At 44.8% G+C, this 23,468-nt stretch overlaps 3 protein-coding genes across 5 annotated transcripts in view; 2 read left to right on the top strand and 1 right to left on the bottom strand.

The window, feature by feature from the left end:
* Positions 1-558: 558 nt before the first annotated feature.
* On the bottom strand, positions 559-6,418 carry Pudp (pseudouridine 5'-phosphatase). 2 transcript variants are annotated; one of them, XM_075955507.1, is made up of 2 exons: positions 6,340-6,418; positions 559-2,317 (listed from the first exon to the last, which is right to left on the bottom strand). In XM_075955507.1, exon 2 carries the CDS (start codon positions 2,293-2,295, stop codon positions 1,606-1,608), a length of 690 nt encoding a protein of 229 aa, XP_075811622.1. In that variant the 5' UTR covers positions 2,296-2,317; positions 6,340-6,418; the 3' UTR covers positions 559-1,605. The 2 variants fall into 2 exon arrangements, with proteins under 2 accessions (XP_075811622.1, XP_075811621.1); XM_075955506.1 differs by having other exon boundaries at positions 559-2,312; positions 6,335-6,412.
* Positions 6,419-6,582: 164 nt separating this feature from the next.
* Positions 6,583-13,133, top strand: Ggct (gamma-glutamylcyclotransferase). Of its 2 annotated transcripts, XM_075955535.1 has the most exons (4): positions 6,583-6,815; positions 10,132-10,277; positions 11,549-11,684; positions 12,770-13,133. In XM_075955535.1, exons 1-4 carry the CDS (start codon positions 6,675-6,677, stop codon positions 12,917-12,919), a joined length of 573 nt encoding a protein of 190 aa, XP_075811650.1. In that variant the 5' UTR covers positions 6,583-6,674; the 3' UTR covers positions 12,920-13,133. The 2 variants fall into 2 exon arrangements, with proteins under 2 accessions (XP_075811650.1, XP_075811651.1); XM_075955536.1 differs by lacking the exon at positions 11,549-11,684 and having other exon boundaries at positions 6,592-6,815; positions 12,770-12,969.
* An 8,590-nt stretch (positions 13,134-21,723) lies between these two features.
* The window catches only part of Nod1 (nucleotide binding oligomerization domain containing 1), a 52,663-nt gene continuing 50,918 nt past the window's right edge, over positions 21,724-23,468 (top strand). The window contains exon 1 of the mRNA XM_075954978.1: positions 21,724-22,072. The gene's annotated coding sequence lies outside the window, so the exon portion shown is untranslated. The remainder of the gene's footprint in view (positions 22,073-23,468) is intronic.

The raw sequence follows: 23,468 nt of genomic DNA, 5'->3' as shown, positions 1-23,468 counted from the left end.
CTAGAATCTTCCCGGTAAGCGCACCTAGGGGCGCTACACAGATGATTAGAAATGGGCTAGTCCAGGTGCGAGAGTTAGCCTTGTAGAGGCTAGATAGGAATGGGCCAAAGCAGTGTTTAAATGAATACAGTGTCCGTGTAATTATTTCGGGGCATAAGCGAGCCGGGCAGGCGGCTGGGGTTTTGGGGACGTAGCCCCGCCGCCGCCCCATATTACAACACCATGCCCTTTCTAAAATTTAAGTACAAGTGAAGAAAAAAAAGCATTTTTCAGGCTTCTAGTACAGGCTCCTGTAGTACATTCTGGTAATGGTGACCTATAAGGCATGACAAAAAACATGGAACTTGTTCATGATCTGCAATTACCATACCCTACTTTCTCTCTCTCTCTCTCTCTCTCTCTCTCTCTCTCTCTCTCTCTCTCTATATATATATATATATATATATATATATATATATATATATATATATATATATATATATAAAACCTTGACCTACAGTGCTTTGAAACTGGCCAATAGGCAGATGTCAGAATTCATATGACCATTAAAATAGTTCATGATGGCTGGAGGATATTTTATTTAAAGGTAAAATCATGACTCCCGTTAACATACTCCACAACCAAATCATTGCTGTGAGGATGCTAGTGAGACATCACAACTGTTCTCAAGAGGAATGGAGGAATGAACAGCAGACTAGACACGTAATCAGCAACGTTGAAATAAAATTGTTACATCAATAAAATCAGATTATATTTTTTTCCCTTGAGGTAGAAAACACCCCAAAATGGATGAGGGAGTAGATAAAAGATATACAGACATACGCAGAAATGGAGGGGTCTCCTTGAGATGGAGCTCAGTCAGGCACGGAGTCCAAGGCCAGAGAGTGTCTGGGATGATGGTGAGGCTGGAGAGGAAGGATATTTCTTGATGTTCATCTATCACAGAGCTAATCCACCATTAAGGTCAGCAGGGGGAGAGAGTAGACTCATCATCAGTTGGTATTACATTAATGTCCACCCTGAAGGCGATAGAGTGGTGCATCATACACATAATCTATTACACACACACACGTGTGCACATGATATACATATGTACATATATGATGTCATATACATATGTATGGAGTTTACATTTCCCAAATGCCATTATTCACAAAGATTACAAGGAAATAAACACAAATATGATTTCACTCTGGAACATTATGCATTTACATATATACTTTATATATATGTATGGATATATATTGACACACGTGTAGTCACACAATGCTGTGGTCTGTGTGCATGTTCATTTCCTTCATAGACCACATCACTTCATTACATACTGTACCCAAGCTGTGTCCTGGACCGTCTCTGTTTGCTAACTACTGACCCAACCACACTCCTGAGAGATGGCCAAGCCCACCCAGGTGGGGATGGCTATGTTCACAAGGCTGCAGTGTCTAAGCAGGCACGATCTGGTGCCATGCATTGCCTTCCCCTTTCTCCTCAGTGGCATGGACCCTGAACTTGGCCCCCTCCAAGGATGCCATGTGGCCCCAAGGGACCATGTGTCCCCGCAGGGATGCCACATGACCCATAGCAGCACCCCATGGCTGCCTCCTGTCACTCGTAGGCAGGCAGACCAAACAGCTCAGGCTGGAAATCCTCCAGGGAACTCAGCACCACGGTAGCCTTTCTTGTTAAGTCTCTACTCAGGTTTTTATCAGGAACCATGACAACCTGCATCCCAGCTGCCAGAGCTGCCTCCACTCCATTGGGGGCATCTTCAAAGACGAGGCACATGTCTGGGGCAGGAGCGGGATCGAACCTCCGTGCACAGGAGAGGAATATGTCTGGGGACGGCTTCCCGCTCTTGACCTCGGGATCATCTCCCAGCACGATGTGGTTGAATAACCCGAAGAACTCTTTGTGCCTGCTGGTCTTCATTTCAAAGGACACAGAGCCTGAGCTGGTGGCCAGGCCAAAGGGGATGCTGTTCTTTCGGAGGTGCTTGATCAGCTTCTCCGCCCCTGGCATGAGGGCAGCTGTGGGAAACAGATCTGCCAGCTTGGCCTGGCTCTCCTCTACCAGCTCCTCCTTGGACATGGGCAGCTGTAGGGTGTCGATGATGATCTGCGCGGCTTCTGGAGCCGTCTTCCCCATCACCAGGGACTTGACCTCCCAGCTGTATGTCTTCCCGTAGCGGCCGCACAGCTCCTGAAACACCACCGAGTACAGTCGCTCCGTGTCCAGAAGTAGCCCGTCCATGTCAAAGATGAGGTGGGTGACGCGTCGAGGCTGGGGCATCGCCATGGTGCCTCCTTCTCAGCCTGGGGTGGATGGAGGGGTTCATTTATAAATTAACAAGTAATAGTACCTGTATAATGTGACATAATGCTATTGATTTTGTCTTTAATGTATAGCCACATAGGTTAATATATAGAGAATTATATTTGTTCATGCTCAAAATATTTATCACACAATCAAAAAACTCGAAAGACAACTGGATTAAAAGATGGCATTTGGGCCGGGCGGTGGTGGCGCACGCCTTTAATCCCAGCACTAGGGAGGCAGAGGCAGGCGGATCTCTGTGAGTTCGAGACCAGTCTGGTCTACAAGAGCTAGTTCCAGGACAGGCTCCAAAACCACAGAGAAACCCTGTCTCGAAAAAAAAAAATTAAAAAAATTAAAAAAAAAGACGGCATTTGGAAGACATCTGGCCTTGCTATCATTATCATCAAGTGACTGAGGCTAATGTTTCATAATATCTCGGATTTTAATAGAAGGTGTATCTGGAAGTGGTTATTATTAACTATTATAGTTAGAGCACCCTATTATATTATCTACTATACCTCTATAATAGATATACCTATTCTATCCAGAGTGCTGCAAGGTGGGCAGTCTGGGAGGCAGGACCCAGGAGTGGTGGGATCTGCTCCAGCCATTGCTAACTACAGCCTGCCTGTCCACACCCGTGACAGGATAACAGTACCTTCTGCATAGAGCTTTCTCCAGAGACAAGTGAGTTAGTAAATGAAGGAATTTAGGCTATGGCCTCAGTTAACAAGGGTTAGGTGAGTGTTAACTAGGATTAACTTGGGTTTGGTTGAAATATTGACAAATACAAATGCCGGAATTAACCTTGCTACTTACTGCCCCTTGCTGGCCAATAGTGCTTTGTACACATTTTCCATGGGATAGCTAAATAAATATTTGGAATTAGCAAGATTTTCAGAGTTTAAGAAAACATTAATTATTCATTTTAGAATTTTTTTTTCACAAAAAAGTGTAGAGAATAATTAACAGCCATGAAATTAAGCCATCTAAAAGATGTACAAGAAGAAAAAAAATAACCTTTAAAATAATTAAATTGCTGGATCTGCGGGGACTGGATTATAATGCCAGTACTTAGGATGGAGAGTTCAGCAGGTCAGAGACACCAGAGAGAAGATACGGAATAGGTGAACTGCTGGACAGATGCACAGACACACAGGGTCTTTTCTAGGGGCCGAAGCTTCCTTGTTCATTTATTTTTCTCTTTCTGTCACTCCAACTCAGTTCTTTCTCTGTTCTCTTCTTCTACCCTGATGCTCTCCTTCTTCTTTTCCCCAGTTGTTCTCCTTCTATCTCTTCCTAGATGTCTTCCTTCTATATATCTTTGTATAACTTCTATACCCCAGCAAAATCTTTCAAACAATAAAAAGTTACAATGTGGTTACAGTCTATTTTTTAAATAAATTACTACAATGAATGCAAGTAAAACAAACAAACAAACAACCCAGCATGTTTCACATTACCCTTAGATGATTAAACATTTTGCATAATACAGGTGAAAAACAAATCACTCCCAAGGACCCTTATACATTCACGCCTAAGCAACTTATTATAGATTAACAAAGCATAGGCAAGCAAGGGTCTCAGTCAGTTCTTTTACCAGCAAGCTGCATTTTGTGGTTACAAAGAAAGGACCAAACATTTTACTATTTATCTCAAAAGGTAATTTTATAAAAAAAAATCCTAAAACAATCACTAATCTAAACTTTTATATATATAAAAAGCTATTTCTACTTTAAGTCCTCAGAGTGCACACCCACTCATCACGAATTTTCTATTAAATCATACCAGGATGCCAGGGCAGAAATGGGTACAAGAAATTAATCATCGTCTTTGATCACCAGCTCATCTTTAGCAAGAAAGGCATGTCAGCTAGTAATAACCAGACTGCCTGCCTTTACTCTCATCCCTTGTTCAGCTATTAAAAGTGTGCCTTTCTAAACATTAAATCGTTCCCCAAGATTTTCTACATCAAAGCCAATAACAAAAACACATTAATCTAACTTTACTAAGTCTCTCTTCCTCTCTTCTCTCTGAGACAGGGTTTCTATGTATCTTTGACTTTCCCGGAACTCACTCTGTAGACCAGGCTGGACTCAAACTCAGAGATTTTCCTGCCTCTGCCTACCGACTGCTGGGTTTAAAGGCGTGTACCATCACCTCCTGGTTCTAAATTCTTTCCAAGGGTGGTGGTTAAATCATTAATAAACTCCTGCATCAATGCTTGGAAAAGGCCAATCACTATTATTTTGGGTACCTGTAATACTGCCCATTGAGGGGCTAGAAACTCCGAGAGTTTTCAGATAACTCATAGATTATGAGGGACATGGTGACCTCGAGGGCAATAAGCAGAGCTGTGCCCAATAACAGCATAAAGTCCTCAGGACACACAGTTCTTGAGCTCTCCACTCCAAGGCTCACCCAGCCTGTTTATGTTGACTCCATGAATCCCAAAGCTGCTTGCTGTTCCTCTCACGTGACCCCCAACACTAGACAACATTGCAAAACTTTTGTCTCAAAAAACAACTAACAAAAAAACGCAAACCCACAAATAAGCAAATTTTTAAAACAAAGCCTTAAATTGCAGTACTCTGCAGTATGGACATTACAAACTTCGCATAATTTAGAGATCAAAGGAAACCTGTAGGAGCTGAATCTTTCCTGGGACCTGGAGATCTAACTCTCAAACCTTCTGGCTTGGTAGCAAGTGCCTACACCTGCTTATCCATCTAACGAGCCCCAGCGTTACCTTTTATTATTAATCACAATAATTTAAGAGATAGGTTCTAGGTGTTCCTGACTGTTTCCACTTTTCCTTCCACATGAAAGGTTTCAAAAACAGGATGATATAAAAAGTTGATGTTGCGAGACCTTTGCTGCTCATAACTTGCAGATGCTGGAGTTCCGTGTTGCTTCAAATCAGAAGACCATATCGGGCTAGTCTTCTTTATTGGTGACCAGATTGACTTGCCATCAGGTGAGAGTTCAGGCTTCGCAGGTGGCCCTGGTCCCCCTCCCCCATGACTAGCAGTTATTTCTGGGGGACTACCTGAAACCCTACAAACACCCCTGTGGCCTTCCCGACAAGCAGTTCCACTGATGCTCCTGACAAGAAGGTTTGTTTCAGTAGAGACTGAATCATGATGGTCTACCCTCTTTCCTGCATTTAGCTGGTATATTTGGATTTCCAAAAATACAGCCAGCACTAGAAAGGCAGAATAAACACACTACAGGGTTTCTCTGTAGCTTTGGAGCCTGTCCTGGAACTAGCTCTTGTAGCCCAGGCTGGTCTTGAACTCAGAGACCTGCCTGTCTCTGCCTCCCCAGTTCTGGGATTAAAGGCGTGTACCACCATCGCCCGGCAAACACTATTTTCTTAAATAACCACTTTTTAAAAAGTAAAGAATGAATGTTCACCACCGACAGTGTGGCAATCTGGTTTTGTTTCCGTTTTAATGTGGCTTACTTCCTGAGGGCAATGACACATTTAATGCTAACGATCAGTTTAGTTTCCCATTGTTTTGAGGCTCGAATTGTTCTCATTTTGTCTAGTGGGTATTCTTTTAGGAAGGACCTTGCTTGTCTCAGGATTCTCCCTTTCTGAAGCATGTTCTAAGAGGTACTGTTCACTCCCAGCTTTGACCTGGATTCAATCTCCAGGAATCCTGGCCCCTGTCAGTGTGGAGTTGTATTTATATCAATATCTGAGGGCCAATGGCAGTCATTACCCTAGGCCTTCAGTTTGCACTCCTATCTTCATTTCAAGATTATTAAAGCATGGAGGTTTTGGGTGACTCGTTTTTAAAAAGAGGAAACGGCGAGCAAACACGAAAGGGGTCAAGTGTCTAGCAGATCCCATGTCGGGATCTGAACACAGGGAAGGGCGCCCCAGGCATCCAGAGTGAAGGATCCCTACAAAGCTTGTTGGATTAGCCGTCCCCGCTCTAGGGATGTTGAGGCAGGAGGATTGCCCCAAGTTCCAGGCTAGGACGGACAGCAGTGTGAGGCCTTGTCTTACCTGAGCGTGGGCAACCAGGGGCGTCCAGGCAGGAAGAACACGGAAACGTGTAGCCGCTCTCGCGCTGCCGTTAGATCCGCCAATCAGCGTAGCCTCAGGCAGGGGGCCGGACATCCGAGGAGTCCATCCAATGGGTAGGCGATCCTAGTGGGGGGGAGGTGCAGACGGACCAATCACTGTAGTCGGCTCACGCCGGCAGGCCGGCAGCCAATCCTCAGCGCGCTCTCTCCGAAGCTCCGCCCACTGCTCTGCGCTCACTCGTGGGTGGCGGCGCGCTGCTCCTGCGGCAGCGCCGGCCGTGCTCACCAGTACCTGGAGCTGCTGGCGTGGACTGGCAGATATGGAGAGCTCCGGCTGTGAGGACCACGCGGGCCAGGAGGGGGAGACGTTCCTGTATTTCGCCTACGGCAGCAACCTACTGACCGAGAGGATCCACCTGCGAAACCCCTCCGCCGTGTTCTGCTGCGTGGCGCGCCTGCAGGTCAGTGCCGTTGTGCCCGCTACCGGGAGAGCCGGCCAGGGACGACCCCTCCCCGGAACTTTTGGCTACCCTCAGGGTTCGCAGCCCTCCACCGGCTGTCCTTTCCCACCATCCTATCGGATGCCATCTATGGGAACTAGCTGCTTTCCATCCTGTGCATGCCTTTGTCACAGGACTTGTCCCCACATTTTTTGAAATTCTGTGTATCTGTCTTTTCCTCCAGATCTGAGTGGTCCTGGTCTTGAGACCTGGATCAGAACCTGGAGTCGTGTCTTTCATATGGAGGTGCTCCCTCAGGAGTCCCGTGTCCCTATCCGATAAACTTTAACTAACTCTGGCGAACTGTTGCTCTTGACCACAGTTCATTTGCTTATTTAATTCGTATTCTTCTGGCACTCAGTGCTGGGCTTACAAAGATGACTGAGCAGCCTCGCTACTTGGAAGACCTACCTGTGTACAGTCCGATTGTGTGTCGTGCCTTTGATAACTTGAGCCAAGTACGCACGATCTTTGCTAACCTTGTCAGAGTTCTTGGTTTCAGGCAACAGAAACCGGCAGGTCTAAGAAAGAAAGGGGGCGGGAGAGAGGATGTTGGAAGATGTTAGAGAGCTCATCCTGTTGAAAGACTGGAGTACGGAGCTGAGTCAACAGGCAGGTCCGGTGTGTGTAAAACGAGCCTCGGAGGAGAGGACCAGCCCAGGCCTGCGCTGCACCTTTCCTGAACTAGTAAATCGATGCGGAGCTGGCTCTTGCCTGCTGCTATGCCATAGCTCTGCAGTTTCTGACACCTAAAGTGGAATCCCCGATGGTCTTGAACTCTAGCTTTAATTGAGAGCCTCTCTGGGTACCCTAATTGGCTAAGTCTCGACATGTATCCGTGTCCTTACTGCAAGACGATCATTGCTAACCAACTTCTAGCCTTTGAAGTTTGAAAACTGGGAGTCATGCTCTGTACTGCCTACCCGAAACTCCAAAGTGTGCAGGAAGGAAGCTCAAATGCTTAGTCAGGGCACAGGAAAGAAATATCGCATAAATAATAAATTATAGCTGTGGATAGCCTTAGAAGAGGACATTATATGACCAGAGAATCTAACCAAGATGCTCAGGAAAGCCCTCCTGAATAGAACTTTTAAGCTAAGACCTGAATGGAGAGATGAAGAGCAGAAAACAAACAAACAGAAACCAAGATAAGGTACTTGTTCAAAGGACCTGAGAAAAGAGGAAGTGGTTGTTCCAGTCAAAGTAGCTGGAGTCTCTAACACGTGGCACGAGGACTGGAGAGATAAGAAAGTATCACATCTTAATGTGACCACAGAGACCTTTGGACATCTCTTGCGGGCCCTGAGGATCAAAGCAAATGACGGGACTTACATCTTTGTAAGCGCATCCTGGTTACTGTGCAAAATGGAGCAAGTGTGGCTATTGGAAGTCTAGTTGAGATTTTGCCATGTTCATTTCAAAGATAATGCCACTGTGGTCTAGCAGGGAGGTGTCAGGGAAGGTAGATGGCTCTGAGCAACACCTAGAAGATAACATCATTGAACGTTGATGATTGTGTGTGGAGGGAAGCAATACAAATATGACTCAAGTTTTTGCACAACCAGATAGAGGACGGTGGCAGTGTTTACCGAGGAGAATCAGGTTTGGGAGGTAAAACTTATGAACCAACTTTGAATATAATTGAGTTTGAGACGCTACCTAGACAGCCAGGCGAACAGGAAAATATCAGTGAACATTTGTTAGGCATTACTGTGCTCTAATTGCTTTTGTGTCTCGTAAAAGAGACGCGGACTGGTTTTAGAGGTGACCGAAGCATTCGGTGGTATTAGAAGCTGCCGGAGGTGGTGAGGCTGTCTGGGAACATTGCTAAATTCAAAAAGGACCTAAGTTGAACCCCAAGAAACCCTGGCATTTCAAGATGGGGAGTAGAAAGGAGTTGACAAAGAGGTGAGAAAATCAGGTCAACCTCAATCAGGCTGGAGAGGTGGCTGCTGTGTCACACATGTGCAGTGAACCTTGGAACCAAACGGAATGAAACTGCCTATAGGCAGAGCTTTCCTGTCCCAGCCGCCTGCTCTCAAATAACCAACACAGAGGCTTAATGCTACTTATAAATGCTTGGAAGATAGCTCAGGCTAATTACTAGCTAACTCTTACACTTAAATTAACCCATATTTCTTACCTATGCTTCACCATGTAGCTTATGGCTTGTTACCTCATTTTTTTTTATACGTCCTGCTTTCTCAGTAGCCAACTGATGTCTTCCCTGACTCAGCCCTTCATCCCAGTATCCTCAGTTTGATTGTCCTACCTAACTTTATCCTGCCTTACTATAGGCCAGTCTTAGCTTCTTTATTAACCAATGAGAGTGATACATATCAGAGTAAGGAAGGATTATTCCACATCAATGCCTGCCGCATTTAGCAAGCAGTATGCTGCCAGTCTCTTCTACTGATGTTAGAATACCCAGTATGCTGCTGGAAGGTCTTGGGTACTTGGACCAGCATTTTCTCTGTGTTATCGAACAAAATTTTTGAGAAAACAGAGGTGACCAAAAAGGACTACAGCACTGTCATTTAGTCCATCCTGTGTGCTGTGAAGAGATCAAAGGACATCTTAGGCCACACAAGGCAGATGCCCTAACTCTGGTTGCCCATCGATGATCGTACAAGCTAACTTAGAATGGAGGCTCTGTTATTTGTTAGTTATAAGACTTTAGGGAAGTGACTTAATCCTTCTACACTGTAATTTTTCTGCTATAAATTAAGTAAAACACTGGTCCATGTAAAGTAACAGCTAATGTATATAGCACGTAATGAATATTCAGTAGGTATTAGCTGCTCTTAGGTACTGAAAATAAAATGATACAGTTCATGAAGATTAATGCTCATACACCCTAAACCAGCTCACTTAGCATAAATACAGTGATTCAGGTAAGATACTGTGCAGACATGTAACATCACCCAGTCTAAGTGAAAATACACGTGCATTTAAGTAGACTGAGAAGTCCTTTGCAAAAATGAAAGCTAAAGCTACCATATGACATATTGGATTTCCTTAAGGGTTTTTTTTTATGTTTAGATGCCTTTATGTTCAGAGCAAGCTTCATTTTTAAAGGAAGGTAAGAATGAATCTATAGTCCTTGAGATTTGGGTCTTGGTCTGTTTATCTTTATTTTCCACACTTTTGTACACGAAAACAAAGGTTATCGAATGTTTTTTCTCGCATGGAGTTCAAGGCAAATCATTTGTATTTTGAAGAGAGGAATTCTTGCTAAAATAGGTATTGATCCTATATCGCTTTGTTTTCTTTGCAGGACTTTAAGCTCGACTTTGGCAATTTCCAAGGCAAAACAAGTGAGAGGTGGCATGGAGGTATAGCTACCATTTTTCAAAGTCCTGGCGACGAAGTGTGGGGAGTAGTGTGGAAAATGAACAAAAGCAATTTGAGTTCCCTGGATGAGTAGGTGGCTTCTAATTATAAGTTACAATAGTTCTGACAGCGGTCGCGTCTGCGGATGCGCTGTAGATACACTTTATGCTTCAGAGCTAGTGCGACAGTTAGAAACTGCGGTTTATTTGTAAATCTACAAGAGGCACGCTTACTGATTGGGTCAGGGCGATGTTCGCAGTCTCAGGCAAAAAGACAGAAGCCCTGGTTTTTAAATTCTGTTTCTTTTATTAAAATTATCTTTTTGGTTTCACAATGCAAAAAGTCATGAAACTTTTTATAATTGTTGCATTTTTTATTGATTTTTGAAAGTGTGTTGGTTCTGTTTTTTTCAATTCTTTGAGGTTACACTTGAATAACTAAAAAGAATTTGTAAAGACATTGAAAAATACAGTAGAACTAAAATTCTCAGAGTTGTGGGAAGGCGTGCCTGATATGATGCACACTGCCAGGGAGAGCTGGCCTTGAAAAGAGCAGAGTGTCCGGGTGTGCTGTACTTGGCTGAAGCTGGAGGAAGCAGAGCCTCTGCTTCCTCTTCGGGTACGCTCTTGCTTCAGGGTAGTGCTTCAGGGCACAGAGGTACAAATAAGCAGATTGAAGCATGTTTTCAGACAAAAAACTATACAGAGATCTGCATGAGTGTACCAGTGCGCTTGTTGTCTTTGTTCACAGGATCTATAGATGTTAAGTCCCTTGTGTAAAGTGATACATGCGTGCATGTGACCTGCCGGTACCCACATGCATTGCAGCATCACTTGGGGTTACTTCACTGCGTATACAATATCAGTGTAGTTACTTCACTGCGTATACAATATCAGTGTAGTTTACCGGAATAGCTTTCCTTTTAAGAAAATAAGGACCAGGAAGAGAATCTGCATATGTTCAGTTAAGACCCAAGTTTTAGAAAATATTTTCAGTCCAAAGTTGGTTGGGTCTATGGATCCAGAAGCCAACTGCAACATTAAAATGTTAAGCATATCGAACATGGTAATGCACAAAAGCAAGGCTGGGCAAATGTTTAATTTCAGCACCCGGAAGACAGAAGCAAGTGGATCTTTGTGTGTTTGAACCCAGCCTGGTCTACATAGTGAGTTCCAGGCCAGACAGGGCTGCATAGCGGTTACAAAAAAAAATGCTAAGTGTATATTTGACATGGTGACACTTAGTGAGCAAACATGCCTATGCAAATACAGGGTTAATCTTATACTTCAACTTGAGTTAAGCATCTTACCTTATAAACCAGTCTCCTAAATGTGGTTAAAATGTTCTTCATTTGGTTTCAGGCAAGAAGGAGTTAAAAGTGGAGTATATGTTGTAATAGAAATTAAAGTGTCAACTCAGGAAGGGAAAGAGATAACCTGTCGAAGTTACCTGATGACGAATTATGAGAGCGCTCCCCCATCACCACAGTATAAGAAGGTGAGCTACTGGGCTGTGCGCAATCTTTAACTCCAGTGGGCTGAGTTAGAGGGCGTTTCATTGTTAGAAAGCTTTTACAAACTTGAAATCCCATATCAGTGTTTTAATCAAAATGTTTTAAATAAGGAAAGTGTATTCTAATAGATTTATAGTATCTATTACATATGTATAATAGTCTATACATACTATAATTTTTTATAGTTTTATAATTTTTTTCTTTAACAAACAGTAGCTCATAGAACCGATTAATTTTTTTTCATGAAGGGGGAGTGTGTTTTCCGTTGCGAAGTATTTTCTTCCCTAAATGAAAAGGTCACTAGGCCTTTTGGAGTCAGGGAATCCACCCTCCAAAACACAAAATCCAAGTGGGATGAGGCCGGATGCCCCTTGGTAGAAACCCAAGGTTAGGTACCTTGTGTGGCCTGTGCAGACCTGGCTGATGTAGAGGGTAACACAGGGGCTGAGCCTCTGGCATGGTGCCCATCTTGGGGATCCCTTGTCCTCTGTGTCTCTTCTAAGCAGAAGTAGACAGTGGCATTGACAGCTGCTGCCTAAAAGCTTTGCCTTTTTTTTTTAAAGGTTGTAAGTTTTTGCCAGGCGGTGGTGGCACACGCCTCTAATCCCAGCACTTGGGAGGCAGAGGCAGGTGGATCTCTGTGAGTTCGAGGCCAGTCTGGTCTTCAAGAACTAGTTCCAGGACAGCTAGGACTGTAACACAGAGAAACCCTGTCTCTAAGAAACCAAAAAAACAAAATTATAATTTTTCTTAAAACATCACCTAAATCTTATACTATAACAGTACATTTTGTCTTAATATAAAACATTTTAAGTCATGCCATTGAGTGGAACTGATACTCTGGCAATGCTTCAAGCTTTGAGATCCCTTCTGCAGACACCCTCAGAATGAGGAACAGTGGCTGTGGCTAGGTTTTGTTTTTTTTTTTTTTTGTTTTTTTTTTTAACAAAGTATCGATTCTTTAGTCATCTAAAGCCAATATTGTGGACGTTTGACAGTACAGACCAAGCTATGGTACACTAAAGCATGCCCCTAATGAAAAGGACGTCCTTGTTTTAACCCCTTCTAGGTTATCTGCATGGGTGCGAAAGAAAACGGTTTGCCGCTGGAGTATCAAGAGAAGTTAAAAGCGATAGAACCAAACGACTATAAAGGAAAGATCTCAGACGAAATGGAAGAAATCATCAAAAAGGGGGAGTCAAAGCTGTATGGAACATAACAGGACCCGAGGGTATTTCTGTGTGCTGGGATGGAATGTTTTTAGTGTTTGCAAGCAGGAACCTGGGACCTCCTGTTTGTGATCTATTGGTTTTCAACAGTTCTGTGAAGGGACTTCTCACTTTGGCAGTTCCGTATTTTCAACTGTACAAAAGATTTGGAATGGGGATAAGAATTCGGCAATTAAAGGGGGCCAGGAGGTCCTGGAGTGTGAAGTGGTGACTGCTGTGTGTTCTCCCGCGGACATATTTCGATCCCAAGTCGCATGGAAGCATCTCAGTGCGCTCTTGCACGGGGTAGGTTTGCAGCCCGGTGGCACATTGCTGCACTTGCTCCGGTTTCTGCTTGTTTTGATCAGCTTGTAAGAGTAAGCAAACTGTGGAGAGTTGGTGACAAAATTTTGAGACGCAGAAAGACAATACACTGTCCCTCGAGGAGCATCCATGACTGTAAGGGGTTTCCCGGCAAGTGCTCCACCTCAGACTGCACAGAGCAGCCTCGGCCTCAGGGAGTCTGCCTTAAGTAGGGGTGTGGATCTGGAGCCACGCTAGCCTTGAACCTGTGTCCCTCTTGTCTCTGCTTCTCCTGTAGTTGGGAGTACATACAGTCCTGTGCCGCTAGGCCCCGCTGAGCCTCCCCACTGTCCAGTTGTGAGAATTGCGCTTTTTGGGGCCTCTGTACCTTAGCTGCCTCTCCTGTGTGAATGGGGATAATGCAAACGCCTATATCTGAAGCTTATTCTGAAGGTTTCGTGAGGAAACGTGGCAAGCTTGGGACAGCCTGGCACTTAGTATTAGCAATCATATCAAGTTTTAGGACTTCTTTTGTCTTTTGAGACATAGCTCACTCTAGGCCAGAGTGGCCTTGTATTCAGGATCGTCTTGCCTTTCAACCTTCCTAGGTCTAGAGTTCCAGGAATCCTATGATGTGTGGCAGGGGATTCACTTTTTTTTTTTTTTTAACCAGTGGTTTGGGCCCTTTAACAAACAATACAATTCTTGAAAAACTAAGAAAAGTAATTACGTTTAGATCCTAGATTGCAGAAAAATAAGAGAAATCTTCAAACTGTTCCAGCCCCTCTCCCAGGAAAAGAGAGGTGAATCGTGAACTGAAAGACAAATACTGGGAAGAAATGACCCCAGCGTCCTGGAATAGAGCCCTGGACGTTCCTGAACATTCCTGTACAGAGTCAGATAAGAAACCAGAACCCTTGGGAAGGACTGACTCGGCTCCCACTTGCTAGCCCTTGTGTTCCCACGAGTGAAAGCAGAGAGAATAGAAACTTAGAGCTGGGGAAACTGCTCAGTTGGTAAAGTGCTTCCCATACAAGCATGAGACCCAAGTTCAGTTCTTAGTCCAAAACAACAACAACAACAAAACCCAAACAAACAACAACAACAAAGCTGGGCATGGCATTGCAAGCTTGCAATCCTCATGCTGGAAAAGCAGAGACTGGTGGGTCTCTGGGGATCCCTAAACTAGCAACCCTAACCTGCTTGGAGAGTCCCTGGGCTGCTGAGAGACCCTGAAGAGGGAGGTCGGTGGCTCCTAAGGAATGACACCAAGGTTGGCCTCTGGCATCTGCACACCCTCCCCCACATGAACATACTCACACAAATGAAGGTTTTTTAGCTATTTTTAGAACAACAACCTAGCTAGACTGGATCTGTGTGCTTGTCCTAGCACTCGGTGTAGTCCCGGGTTGAGGTGGGAGGATTGCCTGAGTCCAGTCTGGTCAGTATAGTGAAGCCTCATCTCAAAAATGACAGACAGAAAACCCACACCAGTTTAAAATAGGGTTGTATGGAGACTGATAGCTGGGAAGACGGAGTAGGTATGCTTTTCTCTATTTCTCCAGTTAAGTACAACTAAAATCTCTTATTATTCATGCAACAAACTAGGGCAAGCCTGAATGGGGAAGTGGCAGAGACTTCAGTAGGGCCTCGAGACCCAAGGCCCCGCGTGCTAAATTCTCTGCGTTCTCTTTTGCCTCATACAGTTCAGGTTTGTGACTAAGAAAAGCAGCACTCCAGAAGTACCAAAGAGGACATGCTTGGACACACACGGTCTGCTCTAGTGACAGTACCAGGAAAAGGACAGCCTGGCTATGTAAAACGAGCCAGCCGGTCATAGAGAAACACTGTAGACTCCAATGCACCGTTTCAGCAGAGGCTCAGAGGAGAGCCTGGATTTTCACACGCTCCAGGGATAGTAAGACAGCCTATGGCCACTTTCCCACCGCCAGTGTGTGTCAAACATTGGGCAGGACCTCCTGGCAGCACCACCTTCCCTGCTTGTGTCGTCGGAGCCATGGGGACTCAGCTCCCATCCATCACTGGTGGTTCTTCTTGGCCCCCCCCCCCATGCTAGAATGGATTCAGAGCGAGCCAGCTGAAACAGGACCTAAAGAGACCCAGAGGCTCATAAATCTCCAGTATCCTCAGCTTTCAGCTGATGGTCAGGTGTCAAGAACCAGGAAAATCCTAGACAACAAAATGTCCACCACCCAGCCAAAGTGCCCAATTCATCAGAATGCCTTCACCTAACACAGTGACTGAGTAAACAGGTACTACTGAGATGCCACAGCAAGCCCCAGGATCATGCTAAAAGCCGGGGAAAACAGCCTCAGTAAGGCAGAGGATAGAAAGACCTGAATGGTGATTTTAGTATTAGAAACCATAGCTGAGATATAAAACCACAGTGAGTGGGCAAAGGAAAGAACAAATGAACAGTAGCTGCCAGCGTGGGAAAAAAATACAAGAGGTGGGAGGCAAAACCAAAAAGCCAAGAGATTTTTGGAGCCTGGTTGATTCCTAACAGAAAAAGCAGGAAGAGGGTAGGCTGCAGAGAGGTCAACACATCCTGACTTTTGCAAAGGACAAAGAAGCTGGGTGGGCCTCAAGGAAGCCCAAACACTCCATAGTCAAAGTTTTGAAAACCAAAACTTCTTGGAAGTAGTGAGAAGTAACACTTTGAGAGAGAAAGCAATGTTGATGATTGCTTCACCCGTCAGAAATGGTGGAGACCAGAGAAAGCATGTTTTGTGAAGACAAGAAACTAAAACCCACAACACCCCCAGAATCTCTAAGAATAAGGGCAAAGTAAGACAGAAGGAAAAGCCAAAATAAATTAATAGAATTATCAGCCATCCTGCCCAAAATAATGAGGAAAATAAAGAGAAAAGAAATAATAAAAGAAGGAGGCCTTGAGCATCATAAAAATGAAAGGGTCCTGAGGAGGAAAACCAGGAGGAATGCAATAGGCTTCCCTTCTCAGTCTCCTAATTATACTGACAATGCAGTGAAAGTTGTGACACTAACTACTAAGGTCCTAAACCACAGAGCACAGTTAAAGAGGAAAGCAAAGAAGATAAGGGTTCTATATTTGAATGTGGAAAATACACCAGGAGGCATTCAATAAAACAAATGCAGAAAGGATTTACTCAAAATGAAAAATTAAATTTAAGAAAAAGAAAACACCTCATATCTGTTAGAAGACAAGAAGAAAGCTTGTGTGTGTACCTATGATCCTAGTACTTGAAAGGCTGAGGCAGGAGGATCATGAGTTCAGCCAGACCCAACTTAAAAGCAAAAATAAAATGGCAGAGTTATATTTCAGCATGCTAACGAAGTGGAAGTAGTCTGAGTGTGCAATTGGAGCTGCTGAAAAATCTCAGGTTAAGAGTGCTTACTGCTCTTTCAGATGATCGGTTTTGGTTCCCAGCACCCACACAACCACCTATAACTCTAGCTCCAGGGGATCCCAACACCCTCTCCTGGTATCCTCAGCACCAAGCATACAAGTGATGTAGATAGATACACGTTAGCAAACACTTGAACATGTAAAAATCAAGTATGATAATTAAAGGATAGAAATTGGCAAAAGGTATTTAAAACATAACCCAGCCTCGTGCTGTCTACAAGAGGCTTCCACTGCAAAGAGCGGAGCAGTTTGAAAGGGGAGGGTCTGGGGTGCAGACATGAGCCAAAGCAAACAAGAACCTTGTTCGTCTCAGACACGGTAAATGTAGAGCCAAGGAAACAGACAGTGGCTAATTTACCTAATTGATTTTTATGACTCTGGTATTAACTTGGTACCTAAAACACCATAATACAAAGAAAAATAATACAGGTGGGTGGCTGTGGATTTAAAAAAAGAAAGAAGCTTAAGGAAATAGGAGTTAATAGGGTTGGGTTGTACCTAAGACTTGTGAGCCATGACAAAGTGGTTTATTCCAGAGACCTCATGATGGTGTTGTGTCTGCAAATCTGTCAAGTCACTTCAGTGACAAAATGAAATAAGAAAGAGAAAAAAGCCACATATCAACTGATGCAGGAAAAGCATTTGGCACAAGTCAACACCATTCACAATTGAAACACTAAGAAAAATATGAAAAGGAAAGTAAATTTTACAGGGTTTATAAAAACTGTTCATGGTGCCGGGCGGTGGTGGCGCATGCCTTTAATCCCAGCACTCGGGAGGCAGAGGCAGGCAGATCTCTGTGAGTTCGAGGCCAGCCTGGTCTACAAGAGCTAGTTCCAGGACAGGAACCAAAAGCTACGGAGAAACCCTGTCTCGAAAAATAAAAAAAAAAAAAAAAAAAAAAACTTCATGGTAACACTACACTGAATGCTTTCCCCCTAAAATTGAGAACAATTTTGTTGCCAAGCCTGAGTTTGATCCCTAGGACCCACATGGTAGAAGGAGAAAACCAACTCCTTCAGGTTTTTCGCTGACTTCTTTTGCAAACACACACACATTTTAGGTGTAGTAATTTTTTAAAAAGTAGGTTGAACCATCCTTATTTATACATGGTTGACATAATTGTCTATATAGAAAATACCAAGGGAGGTTTTATTTTATTTCTACAATTAACAAAGTAAGTCCAGCTGGATCAGGGGATACAAGATAAAATACAAAAAAAAAAAAAATCCACTGAATTCCTTTACACTAGAGACGAACACATAGGCGCTGAAAGTAAAATTACAACCTCCCCAGGGCTGTAGCTCAGGAGGAGACAGCTTGCCTACGGTGTGTGACCCTGCATTTGATCCCCAGTATAGCAAAAAAAAAAAAAAAAAAAAAAAAAGCGGGGCCAGAGAGAGCTCAAGTGCTTAAGAGCACCAGCTACTTCTCCAAAGAACTCGAGTTTTGTTCCTAGTACCCACATGGTCGGTAACTCAGGATCTGATGCCATCTACTGGTCTCCGCAGGTACCAGGTATGCATGCAACGCACATCCATGCAGGCAGAACACTCATGCACATTAAAAAGCAAATATTTAAAAAGAATACCACTTGCAGATTTTTAGCTCTATTTTTTATAAAGCAGCCATTTTAAGCCGACAGTTAACCTTTTAGATGCTCAGTGTTAGAACTACCTCCAGTTTCAAAACACACCACCCTAAGTGAAACAGGGACAAAGGTACTGCCTTCTCCCCCCTCTAGTCTGTTCCCTGTGTATGTGGATTTAGTTAGCATGTGTATTTCATGTAAATGGGATCATTCAAGTGCCTGTTTGTGTAGCTCCTCCAGTCCAGTGTCCTCCAGCTACCCTTACCGTAGCAGGCATCTCAGTCCCATCCCTTTCTACGAATGAACACCACAGCTGTCTGCATACACCTCATTTTGTTTAGCCTTCATCCCATCGTGAGCATCTGGATTGTTCTCATATTCAATTATTATGAATATTTCTTCCAAGAGCATTTAAGTAACATAGTTTTAAAATGTTTTTGTACACATTTTTGAGTACCACTTTCTAATTCTCTTGTATTTACAGCTAGGAGCAGAATGATGGAGTGTGTGGTAATTCTATATATTTACCTCTTAAAGGAATCACCACAATTCCCCACTTGGGCTGGAACATTGTAATCTTGACCAATCATGTATACAATGGCTTTCCAAAAAATGAAAATGCTAGCTATGCCTATAATCACTGCACTTGGGAGGCAGAGGAGGAAAGATTGCTAGTTCAAGGCCCACAAGGACCACACAATGAGCTTCTGTTTCAAAATGATAGCTAAAAAGAAGCCAAAAACCATAAAGATGTTTAAGTTTCAATCTTAGAAAACTATAAGTAGGGTGTGTGTGGTAAAAACTACAAAACACTAGTGAAAGGAATCAAAGTGGACATAAGTGAATGGGTAACAAATGTAACAGTCGTGTGTGGGAAGACCCGAAGGAAATATCCGCAGGGAAGACCCATAGTAAAATTGTTGCTTCTTCCTGAACCTGGATCAGAATGAACAAACTGCTATCAAAGTTGCAACATGACTCATTTTTCTAAAACTATCAGAGTGGAACAGGTAAAGCAATTTCAGAAGAGAGAGAGAATAAAATGAGAGCTCAGTATAATTGCTGGTGAACGGATATCTGCATAGAGCAATGGAACAGAGAAGAGAACACAGGAAAGACCCTGGAGAACACACCAAACTGACTTCTGGCCAAGGCATGCAAGAACCTTTATAGCTAACGATCCTGAATCAGCGATGGAGATACGGAGAAGGGGGATTCTAGAGCCTAAGAACAAATGTCTGCTGTGACCTGGTCAGCCATGGTTGCACAGACTATAACCCCAGAATTTGGGGAGGACCATAGTGTGAGGCCAGTTTGGGCTCTATAACAAGACCCTGCTAAAGGAAAACAAGCAATCCCAAACCTATAAAACTATTAGAAAAAAGTTCTAACTGTCATTTTTAAGATCTGGGAGTTGGCAGAGTTTGGATTTGTCTCCAAAAGCATTATTGGTCAAAGGGAAGGTGAGTAAGCTTGGACCTCGCAAAACGAAAGGGCAAGCAGGGGTCCGGGGTATGTAGCTTGGTTGCTAACAGCCTTTGCCTGGCATGCCTTGGGTTTGGTCGATGGTGTCTGACCATGGTGGCATATGTCTGCAATTCCAGCTCTTGGGAAGCGGACTAGATGTTCAAGGTCATCCTTGACAATCTCGTGAGTTTTAGGACAGCCTGGAACATGGGAAACCCTATCAGAGAGAGGGAAGGAAGCAGAGAAGGGAGAGGAAGAAAGAAAAGGCAAAGAATAGGAGAAAATATTTATAAGCCACACATAGAACAGCACTTAGAAAGTGAACAAGAGACACGGAGACAGGTTTTCTTCAAGAGAATATACAGATGGCAAGTAGGCCCATGCAAGAAGTCCAGCAGCAGCAGCAGCAGCTAAAACCACAGCGATGTCTCACCAGGACAATGCAGCTGGCCAGAGATGTCTCACCAGGACAATGCAGCTGGCCAGACGGCCAAGACGAAACAGCACCAGAGGCTGGTGAAGAGCCGTGAAGCAGCCCCTTGGCAGGTTGATGATGGGAATGGGAAATGCTTTAGCTATTACTGGAGATAGCTCAGCAGGCTTTTGAGAAATTGACCTGCAGAAACGAAGACTTCAGCTGACACACAAGCTTGTGTGGGAATGAGCAGAGTGGTTTCCTCACAGTAAACAAAGTAAAATTTGCTCAGTCGTCTGTGAACAGGTGAGCAGTGCTTTTTTATAAAGCCACAGGACTCATATCTTGAATAGTGCCCAACAATAACAATAAAAGGGAAGTAAGTATTGATAGAAGCAATGATCTATGCGAATCCTTTCAGGATTATACTAAATGAAAACACAACAGTGAAATGCTATCCAGAGCTGGTGAGATAGCTCAGTGGGCAAAGGATCTGCTGCCAAATTCGAGTTCAATCCACTCCCAAATCCGCACGGTGGAAAGAGAAAATCAACTCCTGCGAGTTGTTCCGTGACCTCCACATGTGCACCATGGTCTGCATGAGCTTACACACTTAAACACACACAAAGAAAGGCCATACAGCATTTAAAATGTTATCCCAAATTCAACCTATGCATGATCCCATGTATTTAAACCTTGAAAAATTATAGAAATGGGAACGAGTTTGCGGTTGCCAGAGACTGAGCAGAGGGCGGGATGATGTGAAGATATGCTTCTGGTGGACCTGGTCTGTATACTGACTGTAGTACTGTCTATTTTCTGCTTACCGAGTCTTTTGGGACCGTACATAGCTCCACAGGGCTAGGGAAAATTGGGTTAAGGATGCATGGCTCTGTGCACTACTTCCAAATCTTCATTAATATACAATCATCCACCCCCCCCCAAAAAGACCACAAGAACAAGTAAGGAACAGCTGTCTCAAAAAAAAAAAAGTGAAAAGATTAAGCAAAGAACAGAAGACTAAATGCAAGCAATGAGCCAGAGGTGCCCCGTGCATTTGGTCCAGGGTCTCCAGCCCTTGGAAACAGCAGACTCTTAGAAGAAAGTTGTCCCTGTTGCGCAAAGCACTGCGGCACACTGCCGAGGAGAATCGTGGGCTGCACCCCCTCCACCGCCCTCGCCCTTATACCCTTACACACTGCGGCGAAGTTTCGCTTTTGCTTTTCTCAAAAGGCAGCCTTCACGCGAGTTTTCATAGCTGTGACTATGTGGCCACGTATTCAAAAGCCCCGTTGATGAACTGTTAACAACGTTTAAAAATATTTATGCGGAAAATGTGTTAGCATGTTAACAATTCCTTCACGTTAGAGTAAATAAAAAAGGCTCTAAAACGTTCAGGGTCAAGAGAAGACTTCACGACAGACGGGAAGAAAGCTTTGGTCTCTGAAAGTAGATCAAAATGAAATTTGCTTAGTGGGCAGCTTCTTGCGAGGCACAGACTCCATTTAACAAGCCTTCCCGCCCCGGTCCGGGCATTGGTTGTGGTTACAGGCTCTGGGTGGCACTTTCAGGGGGCGGACCTTGGCTCTCAGCGGCCGTGGCAGAGCTGGCACGACGAGTTCCCAGTGTGTCACCCCTAGGCGAACTCTGAGGCCCGCCCACTACCGCTCCGCAGGGGGGGGGCTGGTCCAGGGCAGTGTGCCGCCGCTCCGGCGGGGGAGGAGTGACAGGGAACAGCGCCACGGCCGGTCCCCGCCTCGTCCGCCCGCTCCGCCCCATTCTCTCCCGGGAGCCCACCCGAGCCCGGGCGCGGCCAGGCGGAGCGACCGTGGTTCCCGCCAGTCCCAGTTCCCGGACCGCCAGCCGCAGTACCCGCGCTGCCCGCCTGCTGCTGCTGCTGTCCCTTTCTATCCGCGACCCTAGTCCCGGGATTCCAGCACTGCGGACCACGCCACCGGAGTCAAAGTCCTGTCAGTTTGGTAAGTCACGGGGGTTGGTGCGAGCATGCTCTCCGGATCAGCTGAGGAAATGTAAGGCTGCTGTCGAAAAGTTCTGGCTGAAACCGGGCGGAGAAGCGCCGCGAGCTCCAAATGAAGCCCAGGTTCGGAGGCGTGCATTTCAGAGACAGCGGAATCGAGGATCCCACTGTGATCTGAGGTCCCTATTCTCAGCCCGCCAGCCTGCAACTTAGAATCATCAAGTGTGAACCGTGCAGATCCAGATGACCAGACCATTCCACAGGCCAATTCTGTCGAAATCGCTAGGCTATTGCTTCAGAACTGTCCGGGCAATTCCAATGTGCACGTAGGGGTTAGGAGCCAGAGACCTAAGGGTAGCTGCCAAAAGAAAGTGCCTGCTAAGTGGGACCTTCCCGAGTGCAGCCTGCAAAGGGGCTGGCTGTTTCCAGGGACCTCCTAAGGTCCTGAGGTCGAGGGAGGACTTCCTTTGAGTTTCAAGGAATACAAAAGAAGGAAGCAGGACAATGCTTGCTTGGCAGGGTCGCCTTTAAGGGTGAAGCCAATGGTATGCCTGCAGGACAGAGTCTGACTGCTTCCTTAAACGCTTTAGATTTTAAGAATACCTGGAGCTGACGGTGCACACCTTTAATCCCAGCACTCAGGAGGCAGAAGCAGACAGATTTCTGTGAGCTCAAGGCCAGCCTGGTCTGCAAGAGCTAGTTCCAGGACAGGCTCCAAAGCTATAGAGAAACCACCTTGTCTGGAAAAACCAAACAAGCAAACAAAAAACCTGGACTGTTCAGGGTTAATTTCCAGGAAGTCTGTTGGAGAGGAGAGTCCCCCTGTTCGTACCTGGTAGCAGATGCCAGTGATTGTGATCCAGGAGCCACTGGAAAATGGACAGGCCTCCTGGTATATGCTGGCCAGGGGAGAGGCAGGCTTAAAACCCAGGCCCTAGAGGCTGCCAGAGTAGGTTTGGGTTTTGTAGCGTGGAGACCCAGTAAACTTGCTTCCAATCTTTGATTCTGTCACTTGTGATGTGATCTGCAGCAAGTTAAAAAGGACCACTCTGAGCCTCTCTTTTCTTCCTGATAAAGTCTGCACGGAGTGGGTAAGCCAACATTATCTGGTTCATGGCGGGGGCTCTGCTACGGGAAGACAGAGTAGTGGTAATTTATGTACCACAATTATCTATTTTATTACAGTGATGGAGTGTGTTCGTTCAGAAACTGTCTTCCTTAAAACCTCTCTCTCCTGCCCTTCCACACCAAATATATTTTTAAACAGTTGCTTTCAAGAAAGCTGGGCTGTCAGCAGGACTCAACATTGATGCGGCACACTTGACTACCGCTGGCAACAGCCTGAGCCTTTTTGATGCGGCACACATGGCTCGCATGCTGGCGACAGCCTGAGACGT

The sequence above is a fragment of the Microtus pennsylvanicus genome, chromosome 21 (genome assembly GCF_037038515.1).
Source record: "Microtus pennsylvanicus isolate mMicPen1 chromosome 21, mMicPen1.hap1, whole genome shotgun sequence".
Taxonomy (NCBI): domain Eukaryota; kingdom Metazoa; phylum Chordata; class Mammalia; order Rodentia; family Cricetidae; genus Microtus; species Microtus pennsylvanicus.
Note: the sequence above shows the minus strand (reverse complement) of the source record. Positions and strands in the feature narration are given on the sequence as shown.